Source organism: Fundulus heteroclitus, chromosome 12, assembly GCF_011125445.2.
Source record: "Fundulus heteroclitus isolate FHET01 chromosome 12, MU-UCD_Fhet_4.1, whole genome shotgun sequence".
Lineage (NCBI taxonomy): Eukaryota > Metazoa > Chordata > Actinopteri > Cyprinodontiformes > Fundulidae > Fundulus > Fundulus heteroclitus.
In genome coordinates, this window is record NC_046372.1 from 10953208 (window position 1) to 10966264 (window position 13057).

General features: G+C 39.5%; 1 protein-coding gene across 2 annotated transcripts in view; it reads right to left on the reverse strand.

Annotated features, from left to right (window-relative positions):
• Positions 1–1161: 1161 nt before the first annotated feature.
• The window catches only part of loxhd1b (lipoxygenase homology domains 1b), a 40637-nt gene continuing 28741 nt past the window's right edge, over positions 1162–13057 (reverse strand). Inside the window, exons 31-43 of one of the 2 annotated variants that reach the window (XM_012870055.3) lie at positions 11720–11874; positions 11436–11645; positions 11010–11136; positions 9165–9373; positions 8717–8902; positions 8495–8622; positions 6511–6628; positions 5088–5265; positions 4800–4985; positions 4407–4577; positions 4179–4311; positions 1957–2112; positions 1162–1868 (exon numbers count right to left, since the gene is read on the reverse strand). In XM_012870055.3, coding sequence (XP_012725509.2) covers positions 1388–1868; positions 1957–2112; positions 4179–4311; positions 4407–4577; positions 4800–4985; positions 5088–5265; positions 6511–6628; positions 8495–8622; positions 8717–8902; positions 9165–9373; positions 11010–11136; positions 11436–11645; positions 11720–11874 — 2438 coding nt within the window. In that variant the 3' untranslated portion in view covers positions 1162–1387. The remainder of the gene's footprint in view (positions 1869–1956; positions 2113–4178; positions 4312–4406; positions 4578–4799; positions 4986–5087; positions 5266–6510; positions 6629–8494; positions 8623–8716; positions 8903–9164; positions 9374–11009; positions 11137–11435; positions 11646–11719; positions 11875–13057) is intronic. The other variant, XM_036143913.1, reaches the window with a different exon arrangement.

Genomic DNA, 13057 nt, shown 5'->3' on the forward strand with positions numbered 1-13057 from the left:
AAAATAAAAATAATAATTAAAACTGAGCCCAAAATTATAGGTAATGTTTTAATTTTACTGACATTTCTTTTCACTGGAAGTAAAACATTTTGGAGAAGCCCAGCCAAAGTCCTGACTAAATTCTGATAGTTTGTGGAATGAGCTAAAGATTAGGGTCATGGCTTTGAGGGCTTTCAACCACCAGATATAGACATAGACTGACAAATACTTCTAGACAAATACTTTATAAATTACCTTTTATCCCCAAAGTACTTAAATAAAAACAGTGGCCTTCCAACTTCATTCTCATTTAAGTCATAATAACCTTTATAAACAATTCTAGTCTGGATTTCTTTTTCTTCACAAATTATCTTGAATTGGCATCACTCAGAACCTCCTTGACTGATTTAATTCTTATTTTAATTGCCACACTCAGTTCATTTAAGTCTTTTAGTTCCTATCCATCCCGTCTCAACCGGCGTGCCCCAGGGCTTTGTCCTGGAACCCCTGTTTTTCATTATTTACATTCTTCCTATCGGCAATATCTTCAAGAAATTCAACATCCATTTTCACTGTTATGTGGATGACACCCAGCTTTTGTCTAAGTCAAGTTCTACACTCCCACCATCTTTCCCTTACTTCCTGCCAATCCAAAATAAGAATACTGGTTCATTTTTAACTTCCTTAAACTGGACAGTGATAAAACTGAGATCCTTCTCTTCTGAATTAAATCCATATTATTCAAAGCTGACAGTTTCTCCCTTTCACTTGATGGTTAATTCGTCACCCCCTCACCTCAGGTTAAGAGGTTGGATATCATCCTTGATATCCATGGCCTCTTTAAAATCACTTTGTGGAGGCTTTTAGCTGAGTTTCACCCTGGGATTTTGATATGCTGGATTTGGGGATTGATATTTCCTATGGTTGTCACATCTAGTCCCCACCATACACATCTCACTGCAGCCCCCTGGAGAAGGGGCTATCATACCCAACAAGTGAAGTGTAAAACAAAACAGAAGCCTGACACTTCAAGCATTGTTAATCATTCAAAACTGTAATTATATTTATAAAGAACAATCTGTTTTCCCAACCGTTAACAGTTTTTATTCCAGTTTGTGCTGTGAGCAGATTTTTTTTGGGATGTGTGCATTTCCTCATTTGAGCAGCAACTTCGACACAAGGAAAAACAACAAATGGCACAAATCAAGGTATGAACTGAATGTTTATTGTGTTGTGTTATTCATGTTGATATTCATTTGAGTTTTATGGCTTTTCCTCAACACTTGGCACAAAGCGTTACATTTATCTGTGGTAACCCTGACTTTTTCATAAGAAACTTGATATATATATATAAAAAAAATAGGAGTAAAAGGATCCCAAATTAAACTCTATCTGTGTTCTCCGTCTTCTAATATCTTGGATAAAGCACTCTCTGTATCTGCCCATCAGCCTTTTCAGCATCCAGCCACTTTCCACACTGGAAGATGGTTGTGACTGAGCTGGCTGTGTTGGTCACCTCCACACACTCTAAAAACCACCCACAGCTGCAGTTGCTGCCGTCATGCTCCACCTTAATCCTCAGCAGCTCCCCCAGATCCAGCATCTCCACAACGAAACGGTCCGTTTGCCCTCGCTCGAAAAGGTTGCGGAACTTCTGCCTCAGCTGACGCCGGCCCGAGTCCCCGTTGACTCCGTAGATGGTGATGAAAACATTTGCGTCTGTTCCGGCTCCTTTCACGTCCCCGGTGATGACAATAATTTCGTACTTGACAGGGACCAGTTTGCGAACTTTGCTTGCAAAGCTCTCGACAGATTTATAGCATTCGAATGTCTGGAACTGGTCTTTTTTTGCCACCAGAGGGATTTGTGCGTCGCAGTGAAAGAAATACCTAAACAAGAAAAGAGACATTGAGGGACTTCTATTTTACTATTTTTCCATAACATAACATTATGTAAGTCGTGTGAGATTCCACTCACTTGTTTCCCAGCTCCTTTTCTGTCACCACCACCTCCAAACAGTGCCAGAAGACTGCTTTCTTCGCCTTCTTTCCATCCTTTGTGATGTGGCCAAGGCAGATACCGGCGATTTCCCCCAAGTGTTTGGACGAGAACTCAAACGTGTCAGTGGCACCACTGTAAAAATCAGCAGAAGTTTGTAACTATTGAGGGAACTTGTGCTGGGTGAGATTGTGAACCATAAAAAAGATGATTAAATTGAGAGGTTGTTATATTATGCGCACTGGGATTATATCTCCTGAGAAAATGGAGCTGGGAGATAAGAAAGATATACTAGAACATAAAAGAGGGAAAAAAAAGAAAGTGTGAATGAGGGAAGATTATATAAGTCCCGGCAGTTCCTTGCAAATGCGTTCATACTTCTTTAACATTTTGCCATTTTCTATTGTTACAACCACAAACTTCTATTACAGGGATTTTATGTGATAGACCAACAGCAAATGGTGCATAAGTGTGAAATGAACATATCACAAATAAATATCTGAAATGGTGGTGTGCATATCTCGTAAGGAGCATAGCATAAGTTCCAGGATTTTTACAGATCTCTGTTCCCTCTGGTAACAAGTTCAAACGACACGCGTGTTGTGCACGTGCACGGGAGAAGAAAAGCATCTGCCTCTCCGAATGCACATCTTTTGTCTAGAGGTGTAATGTCTTCTGAGGTAAGAAAGTTATAAATATTGAAGTTAGCCAGTCTTCTCTACTAATACATCTATTATAGTGGAGACTTAACAAAGTAGCCAGTTGAATGAGAGCGTGTCATACCAACGCACACACCCAAATAACTCTCAAATGAACCGATTAATCCAGTTTATAGACGCAACTCATTTGTACATCGGACAACTGTAAGGGCATGTATGGGAAAGAAAAAAATGTAATATTTAACTTCAAAATTTGCACTATGCATCTTTAAGAGATGACTAATTTATTGAGTTCCCCGAGTCTCCTGTCTTCTTCAGCCTCTAACCGGATTTCCATCTTCCCATCAACTCTGACCAGCTTCCCTGTCTCTGCTGAAGAAGAGCATCACCACTACCATGTTTCACAGTGAGGATGATGAGTTCAGGGTGCCGAGTTAGTTTCCTTTCACACATAGAGTTAAAAATCATCTGACCAGAGCACCTTCTTCCATATGTTTGCCATGTCCTCTACACAGCTGGTAGGAAACTCTGAACAAGTTTTTTGGCCAGAATTGTGGAAAACTGGCATCTTAACAGAGATCCACAGCTTAGTTTAGGAGAATGGCCATGTCTTGTTATATTTGCTGAAGCCAATTTGTTTTACAGGATTTTATATATGGGTATCAGAGCATAGGGGGTGATACAAATGCAAGCTTGAGCTGAGCATTATAGACAGAAAAAGTATGATGAGAATATCATGATAATTATGACAACATGGTTTTAGATCATAAGTCTAGTTTCTGTTTCAGTACAAATTTAATGAACAAATTAAAATAAGCAATAAAACATTAATGATAACTAATGAGATTTTCTTTCAACGTTTCTGTTTATGCTCTTATGGCAATCGATATACTCTGGTTATGTTTCTTTTGGTTTTCTTCTTGTCTACCGGCTGTCTATGTTCATCTAAGTTCTGGGATGTGGGATTAAAGGAAGAGCATTTTCTGTACAATGTAAAACTTGATATACAAGAATTTATCAAATAAACAGACCGTTTAATTTCTTTTTGGCTAAAGCTAAACCCTTAAATCTCTTAAAAACCGCAGGACAATGTGAATTAATAAAGACTCTTTTGCAACTAGTAATATATTGATGTATTAATCCCATTTACAGTACTGATTAAAAATAGAAATGAGTACAACAAGAAAAATAATGCAACTCAATGGGCACGTAAAGCCTGTTTAGCCACAGGTAATGCTCATCCCACTGAATCTTAAGCCTATCTTTATCATTGTTACTGACATTTTCTGTTACTCTGGGTATTATTGAAATTGTTTTATTGACCCGCATTAATGCAAATCACACATATTTATATAAAATATATAAGTATTTATGTGTAAAATTTTTTTAAAAGCCATCCATCTTTATGATTGTGAGCTACATTGTGTTGGTCTATCACACAAAATCCAGATGACGCTCACTGAAGTTTGAGGTTGTATTTTAACAAGGAGTAGTAAAGTAGTAAAACTAATTTTGCAAGGCACAATGTTTTTAAAGTCTTGCCTTAAAAATTTCTTTTTCTTATTCTCAAGGACAAACTCCTTGGATCGCGCTTTCCTTCCCTCCAACACAATCCAGGCGTTTTCCGAGGTTGAGGCGTCGTCTGTGTTAGCAGTCGTTGTGGCGATTTCATATTCTGCGACAAAGCAGAAACATTCATTATTTCTCCCCTGGATGCGATTAGCTCCAAAACCTTTGAAACCGTAAGGATCCATTTCTTTTTATACTAACTGGTTTTGTCGCTGAGGTCTATAGAGTCATTGTTGGCACAAGCCAGCTCCCTTATAATTTGCCCGTCGTCTTCATTTTTAGCCAACCAGCGGTCGCAGGGGAACCTGAAGGTCTGGTCCATGGCCTCGTCTTTCACGTCAATGTACTCTAAGTGCCACCCGGGCGCCGGGCCTGTTTACAGCAAAGAAGTTAAAGCTTACAAAGATCTTTCCATTTATTTCGTTTTTTTCAATGCATTTCTATATATTTCAATTCAAACTTTGATGCACTCAACAGTGTTTCTCTAAATGGTTTAAACCAAAGCAAGTCTAGAAATTAATAAAAAGTGCATAAACATGCATAAACATAATTTCATTTCATGTGTATCACACCCTGCAGGCTTTCTCTTCTCACCTTTGTTGTCATGCCACACTCGGACTTTAGACAGCTCACCCAGACTGAGCATCTCAGGAAACCTAAACACATCCTTCATTTTACGTTCAAACTTGTTCCTGTTTGTGCTCTCCTTCAGAGGCAGCGTCCCAGTGTCGCCGTACTCCCCAAACAGAATCAAGAACACGTTGGCATCAGTACCACCACCTGAAATATTGAACAAAAATGTTTCAGAGACGGCCACAGAGATGCATGAAATTTAAGATGTTGCACCAAAACCGATTACTGTCTAAAACTCATGTGAAACACCTCCGACATCGCTGGTCTGCACTTGAATGATGTACGTTGTTTTTTCCACCATCTCCTCGTCATCCACGACTGCTGGCAGCTCGCACACCTTTGTCCTTTTCGGACCTTTAGTCTTGGAGAGCCAGTTCTCGTAGGTAAACTGATACTCCTCCTCGGTTGTCAGGTTCCGCATGAGGATCTAATTGAGCATTTAGAAATCAAGTGAGTAAATATTAATAACTACGAGACCACCAGGGGGATATATCATGCTTTTTAATGCATTCCTTTTCATATTTCAACCATTCATTTGTGATCTATATAAAGTGGAACCGCAATGCTTTGGTCTGAATTCCTCTTTATTATTCCCCCACAGCCCCTAATTTACCCGATTTCTGAGGTTTGTTTGAGAGCAACTCAATTGGGTGCCGTCTCTTTAAATGCAGGTCTCCCCTTCAGGTCGCAAAACGTTCCACTCCACTATGCAATTTTTTGTAGTATGACGGGGGACAGCGTAATAATTTGTGTGGGTTAATTCACCCAACAACCAAACATTTTCACTTATCCACTTGTGGCTTCAGCATCCTTGAGCTTGGACTACAAAATCACGGCACTACATATAAATGGTGAATTTGCAAAATTGGTGAGCTGGAAGTTCACAACCTTGTTTAGCAGCTCTGCAGCAAATACTGTGAAGTAATTGTTTTTTTAAAAAACAAGCGAGAATAGAGAAAACTGAATGGCTTAAAAAACATGGCCCAAACAGAGTATAAAGATATCCACACAGCTCCTGGACAGACTAAATAAAAATGTTCAACATTCGTAGAGACTCTAAGACTCCAAAGGCTCAGAAGGGGATTTTGCATGATATGTACCCTTTAAAGGAAGTGTCAACCACTGTTGAGATGGGCAATCTTAGAAAATAATTTAACTGCAGGATTGACCTTAGATGCTTTTAAAGTAGCTACAAATGTGTTTTTGGCCTGTTACAAATATCTCCTGTTTTTGCTTTTTTTAAATTATTTTTTTTGCTTAAATGTTCTAGGTCGTCAACTAAATCTTAATATTGGACAAAGATAACACAAATAAAAATTAAATGCTGCTTTCAAATTGTATCCATTATTCCTGGAAGACAGCTATCTAAACCTTTAGACGTTTGACTGAAACAAACTTCACCAGAAAGCACAAACAGGAGAGATCTGGAAGGAGGAAAATTATATGTACAGCGTATACAGTGTAATTAGATGTAGGAATAAGTTCTTCTTGAAAAGTTATTTTCTGTCTAATTTTGCCAAACAGAAAATCAGTTTAAAATTATGATATAAAACAATGTGTGTCAGATAAACCAGGTTTATGACGCCATCCCTGCTTTTCTACCACTGACGTTTATTGAAAGAAACCTTCAAATTTTAGAGAGGGACACAATCATTTTATCTTCATATGTTACCCTGTCAAGAAACCAGTCTGGACGGCTCCCACTGCCATCGATCCAAACTCTAATCTTCTTCAGAGGAGCTATGTCATCTATCTCCAGGGTGAACGTGTCTTCTTGGTCACGTTCAAACCTGAATGGAATGACAAGCAAACAAGGATAGTTGGTAAAAAAGAAGTAGAATAAAATCCCAAAACCAGATAATTACAAACATTCTGAATGAACAACTCAGTTCTGATGATCTGCAGTCTGACATTTAAAGATCCCAGTGTAGGGTGGTCTTGACTTGACCCACCTTTACTACACAATGTCACATTATTGGTTCATGGTTCCAGCAGGTCTCAAATATGGGAGAAACAGTTTTTGTCAGGAATATTAGGTGGAGATTTGTTTTTATTTATTTTGAGCCAACAGAGTCAAGGAGAGCAGTAAGAAGAGAGAAGAGGTTCTGACTGTGAATGAGATGTGGCGCATCTCTGAGCATTCAACCATTTAACCCTAGATCACAACCTGGTTCATCTCCAGCCTGTGTATAAATCCCTTGTACACAGAGAACCAGCTGTGAAACGCACAGTGAAAAGATGGTCTGAGGAGGCTGAAGAAGCTCAGAGGGACTGTTTCAACTCCACTGTGTGGGAAGAGCTCTGCGCTGTAATGGAGAGGACAATGACAGCATCACAGACTGCATCAGTGTGGACAACACTGTGCCCCTCATGGAGGTACGGTGCATCTCCAAAAGCAAACCCTGGATCAACCCAGAAATAAAGACTCTACCTGTACTTACTTTTAGACTACAGGAGTACTAGCTCACTTAAAGTTAATATAATACAAATATGTTTCTATTGTTTTTGTTATTTTTAAATCTATGTAAATACAAGCATGATTAAAAAGGAAGAGCAACTGAATAAAAGAGCCTTTTAAATTCAGCTTAATGGAGGGTCGTGCTAGTTTCTTGAACAAGCTTGTGGGTACCACATAAATAACCCTGGTGCCCGCGGGCACCATGTAGGTGACCCCTGCTTTAGATCAAGACACAAGGTGGCGCTGAGAGCTGTGCAGAAGTAACCGAGAAACAACCTCAGTTGTGGAGAAAACATCTACAGGAAGACAATGTCAGAGTTTCAGGTCACAAACCACATTTAGGCAAGGCAAGGCAAGTTTATTTATGAAGCACTTCTGAAGCACATGAATGAAAGTGCAGCTTCCCCTACTGTACCTCACTTATCTTTGGCAAGCTCCTGTTTTTCTTCCAAGAAATTCACAACTCTCAGTCATCACCCACCCCAGAGACCATTTGGAGTGTGGGGGGCACCGCAGAAGACCTTTTTTTGACTCAGCAGCTTAACAATAGCTGAGAAGATGCGGTTACATAAGTTCATTAGAAAGGCCCGCTCTGTATTAGGATGCCCTCTGAGCCAGTGCAGGTGGTAGGAGACAGAAAGACTCTTGCAAAAACAACATCCTTGTTGGACAATGGGTCCCACCCCATGCGTCTTATTCTCATGTTATTTATTTAATCACCTTTATGTGTATTTGCATGCTCCTATTTGTCTGTTAGTTTGTTGCTGGTGCACCTGAAGTTCCCTACTGTGAGACAATAAAAGATATTTCTATCCAAGTTTATCCAAGGAAACTCTTTGGTTTTGTCTTTCATATTTATTAAATTCGACTCTCAAGTCTGCATTTGTCTGAGTTTTGGTTATTTCTGCTCTGATGTCTGAGATTTCTGCTGAAAGTCTTCTGAAAATTCTCTCAAAGTACAGTATTTAAATGAGGATAATTGTTCTCAGACATTTCACAGATAAGAAACTGCATCACTTCAGACTTGGCTGAAACAAACAATCAGGAAAGCATTTATCAGGCTGGTGCCAAAAAGAAAGAAACCAGTGAAAGCTTAGCTTTTTTAAATAGACCGAGCTAGAGAGTCTTTCACTTTCTCCCATTTCCCTTTAATTATAGGGAATCAGGCATATTATTAGAGGATCATTGCTGGACTGACCTATCCCCATTTTTCGGCAGTAACATTTCCTCTGTGCTCCCATTGGCCCCGTACACAGTCAGGAAAATGTTTGTATCTGTCCCTGCATACTGAGTGTCTCCTGTGACAACCGTGACTGCATAAATGACCTGCAAAAATACAGAGAATAACAGACAAACATGAGAGGAACTCTGTTTTCAAGGAGGCTTTCCAAGAGATCATATTTTTGGTACGATGACTCACTTTGCGGATAATGTTGATGGTGCTGGAGTCCAGCACGTTTAACAGTCTGACAGTCAAACCATCTCCTCTGTCTTTGGCCAGCCAGCACTTACATGGAAAGATGTACTTGATACCTTTGGTTGGCACAGCAACCGACAGCTCATCCACCAACCAGCAACTCTCTGGTGTGACACCGTTATGGCCGAGCTGAGCAGCAGCAAGAGAGAAATAAAAGAGAGGAGACAAAGGGAGGGGGAGGCAGAGCTGGGAATTCAGAAATCATTTGATTTTGTTTGATCCAGGTACCATACACTGCAGCTATGGAGTTAATTATTCCTGAGCTAGAAAACCCGCTATTTGAAATCTTTAACATCAGTGTATCTGAGGAGGCAGCAACAGCAGCAGCAGCAGCAGAGAGGAGACAGACAGCTTTACAGATTTAGCTACAGACACAGTCCCAGATTCTCACTTCCACCCTCTTGATCTCTCCCACGTCAGCTCCATAGCACACAAAGTGCTCCATGCTGCCAACCGCAAAGGATTTCTTCCCTTCTGCCAGGTCCAGCCACAGACGGTCCGTCTCGGCCTCATTCGGACCAATGATGATGACATAAGCCCTGGCTGTGGTGCTGGCGTCCCGGTCAACCCCAGTGGACAGCGTGAAGTGATACGGGATGACTGCAGGAGGGAGAAGATTACGTTGAAGATTTCCATTATTGTAGTTACTTAAAAATGGTACTGGGATTCCTAAAATTTTATTGAGGATAAATGCTTCAATTCAATTAATACTAGCAATACTCATGACATATATCGGTTATTACTAGTAATTCTAAACTAGATATTTACATACACTATATAAAAAATACACATAACCTTTTTTCTCATTGGCATTAGATCAAATTTAACCTTTGTGTTCTTTTAGGACAGTTAGGGTAAAGAAATTATTTATTTATTCTAAATGCCAGATGATGAGAAAATGCATATGAATAACATGAGATAGGCCATGTGATGATGCAATAGCTTTGTAAGCTGTTAATTTTAAGACATCTGAATTAGGTAGATGTCTTTCATGGCTACATCTCAAACGCACTGCTGCCTTGTGCAAAATCATGGGGAAATCTAAATAAATACAGAGAGAATTGTGAACCTCCACAGGTCTGGTTCATCGTTGGGTGCAATTTCCAGGGCCCTAAAGGTGCCACATTAATCTGTTCAAAAAACTATAAGTATAAACACGAAGTGAATGTCCCAAAGTCATATTGATAATGAAGGGGACGTGTTCTGTGTCCCAAAGATGAATGTTCTTTGGTATTAAATGTGTATTCACTCCAGAATAAACATAAAAAAACTTGTGGAAATGCTGGCTGAAGCTGGTTAGAGAGTGTCACTATCCACAGAGTAACACAGGCTGAGGGGCCACTCAGTAAAGAAGAAGCCATTACTCCAAAAAATATAGAAGCAACATCTCAAGACACCAGGAAGATAAAAAACCTGAGTGCAAATGAGCTTACCAAGTGAGCAATGACCCTAAGCATACTGCCATATCAGTTACAAAGTGACTTAAGCACGCCAATAATTTGGAGTGGCCATGACTGAGCCCTTATGCCAGGCTGCCTATAAACCTGACTCAGTTACAGCAGTCTCTTCTGGAGGAATGGGCCAAAATTCAAGGAAAATACCAAAGATATTTGGCCAAGTTCATAAGTACAATGCTGCCAAAATAGAAGTAAATGCATTTAAATGTCTGACTTTAAAGAAATTAATAAGACATGTAAGTGTGGAGCTTGTCTCAAAGGGCGAGGAACCCCACCAAGCACAGGGGCAGGCTCCAGAGTCTGCAAACAAGGGGAGGATCACAACGGCAAGCGTTCCCATTAAAAATGAAATAGCCTCTTGCTGATATCAAACCACCTTTCAGTTTATATTAAATGATGCTGTAATCATCATAAAGATAATATAATTCTAGCTGAAGTTTAGGAGGCACACTAATCCCTTTTTTATTAGTTTGTAAATGCTACCACCTGCTCTGAACACCTGTTCTGTACTCCTGCCTCTCCATCTCCTTCTCCTCCTCAGCTTTTTTGTCATTTCTCAAAGGCATCTGCAATCCCAGAATGTTTACAGATCCTCAGAAACCATCTTTACAACACAGTTTTATCTACCTTATAATCAACATCACGTACTTCCCAATTTCATTCAACAGATAAGTGGAGCCTATTGGTGCTGTGGGCCATTTTCTTCCCGTGATCAGCTTCCTGCTTGTGTCAAAGCTGTTTTTAATTTTGGTGTAAAGCGCTTTGAGAGGTTTGCTTACTTGGACCTTCTTCGGCCACTGACACCTTTTTCTTCTTTTTCTTCTTGTTGGCATTTTTATCTAGGCCTTGTCTGGACTGGGACATCTTCAAGAAATATGGGTCAGTATTCCTTTCACCCTCATACCCCTGTATACCGGACACACAAAAACCAAATGTCATTAATGTGAAACAAAACAGAAGAACATTGTGTGAGAAGGAAATGCTCATTTAATAGATATTGCAATGCTTCTTACATTTACTTTTACTTTTATAGCATTGCAGACTTTAGAAACTCAAGATATTGTTTGAGGTTTTTTTCCCCATCAGTTTTAGTTAATCTGTTTCTGCAGTTTAGGTTTTTAACACTTACCAAAATAGTTGGGATATACAGTTTTTTTCTGAGATGTTGATGTTGCATTCTTAAAAAAAAAAACAGTTACACAAACCTTGACGTAGAAGATCCTTTCTATTCTCTTGTCCTCTTTCTTTTTCGACAGCCAGCGCTCACACAGGAACATGTAAACTTCCTCTGTTTCCACATCCTGCACCTCCACCTGGTCTAGGTACCAATCCGCTCCCACCATGGTGTTGTCATGACGAATTCGAATCTTAAACACCTGCCCCAGGTCCACAGCCTCGATAGTAAACCTGTCCACCTAAAATAACAGCGGGATTACACAGTTTGTCTCTACATAGAAGCGGTAAAAGACATCAAACTTTATGAATATACCTCTCCTCTATCAAACTTGTTCTTGTTGTTCTCAGATTTGGCAAGTTTACGTTCCCCGGTGTCTCCCAGGTCTCCGTAGATGGTGAGAAACACATTGGCATCAGTTCCTGCTCCGTACATGTCACCTGTCCGCACTGACACCTTGTATGTGTGAGCTGTGAAGGAGAATAATCCATAACCTTGAGTAAAGAGGAATTAAAGCTACTAAAAAAATACACTCTCCATTTTGTAGTAAATGCAATACAAGTCCTAAATTAAGGTTTTGGTCAGAAGTTTACGTTCAGGGATCATGGAAATGAATGTCATAAATTGTTACAGCTTTTAATGATCAATGAATTATAAAAGGCAAGAACTAGTGTAAAATTTAGATATTCTTTAATGGATATTTTCTCTAATATATGCTTACCGGCTCAATATATGTACATACAACCACACCAATGTTTGGTATCCCTTGGCAGGTTTCACCTTGATGCGCCTTTGAGCCATTAATATGCTTTTGGCATAACTGTGAATGGATATATGAGCCTTGCTATTAGCAAAATCAATAGAGTTCATTTAAGCTGGTTGGTGTCCTGATACAGACCCTGCTTCCATCCCAAAACCAGTAATGATGTATGTTTGGTTTCAATTTCCCATTAAAGCATCTAGTTGTCTCCAAGTTTCAACTATCTGACCCAAAATGTCACTTCCAGAAGAAATGTTTAAGGTCGGACAAGTCAGAGATTCCTTCTTTCTTTTCTCTGTGCAACAATGAAAAGAAAAATGTTTTGAGAAGTTTCTAGACTGTCTAACACTGAAATCCACACCACAGTCCAAAGATGAGGTGCTGATACCTTTGTGTTTGGTGGCTGATGAGAAAATACAGAGAAAAATGCATAAAATGAAGGCAGGGCTATTTCCAAAATGTTTAACTCCGCTTGAAAGCAATAGAGACACGGTTGTCACAATTGGTGTTCCAGGAGGACAGTATTCTCAAAGAAACATCAGAACTCAAGCTTCTGAATTTGGCCAACCCCAGCCACGATTAAAATTCATGCTTTATGCTTAAAAGCCAGGTCTGCACCAAGAAACCATACAATCTCCATTTGCTTTGGTATTTTTTGATAAGAAGAATGGTCCAGACAGAAATATACCAGGTTACTGGTGGCTGCAAAAAGTATGTGGTTTCTCTGCAACTTATGCAAATGGAAATAAATTTTAGCAGAGGTGTATGTAGCATCCAATCTAACTCAAGTGCAATGTCATAAATTGTTCATTACATTGGCTGTTTCATGTATATTTGTTTTATTGGTTTGCACATTTGGAAGGGAAGACACTCTTTGATGTCAGGCTTTTGAA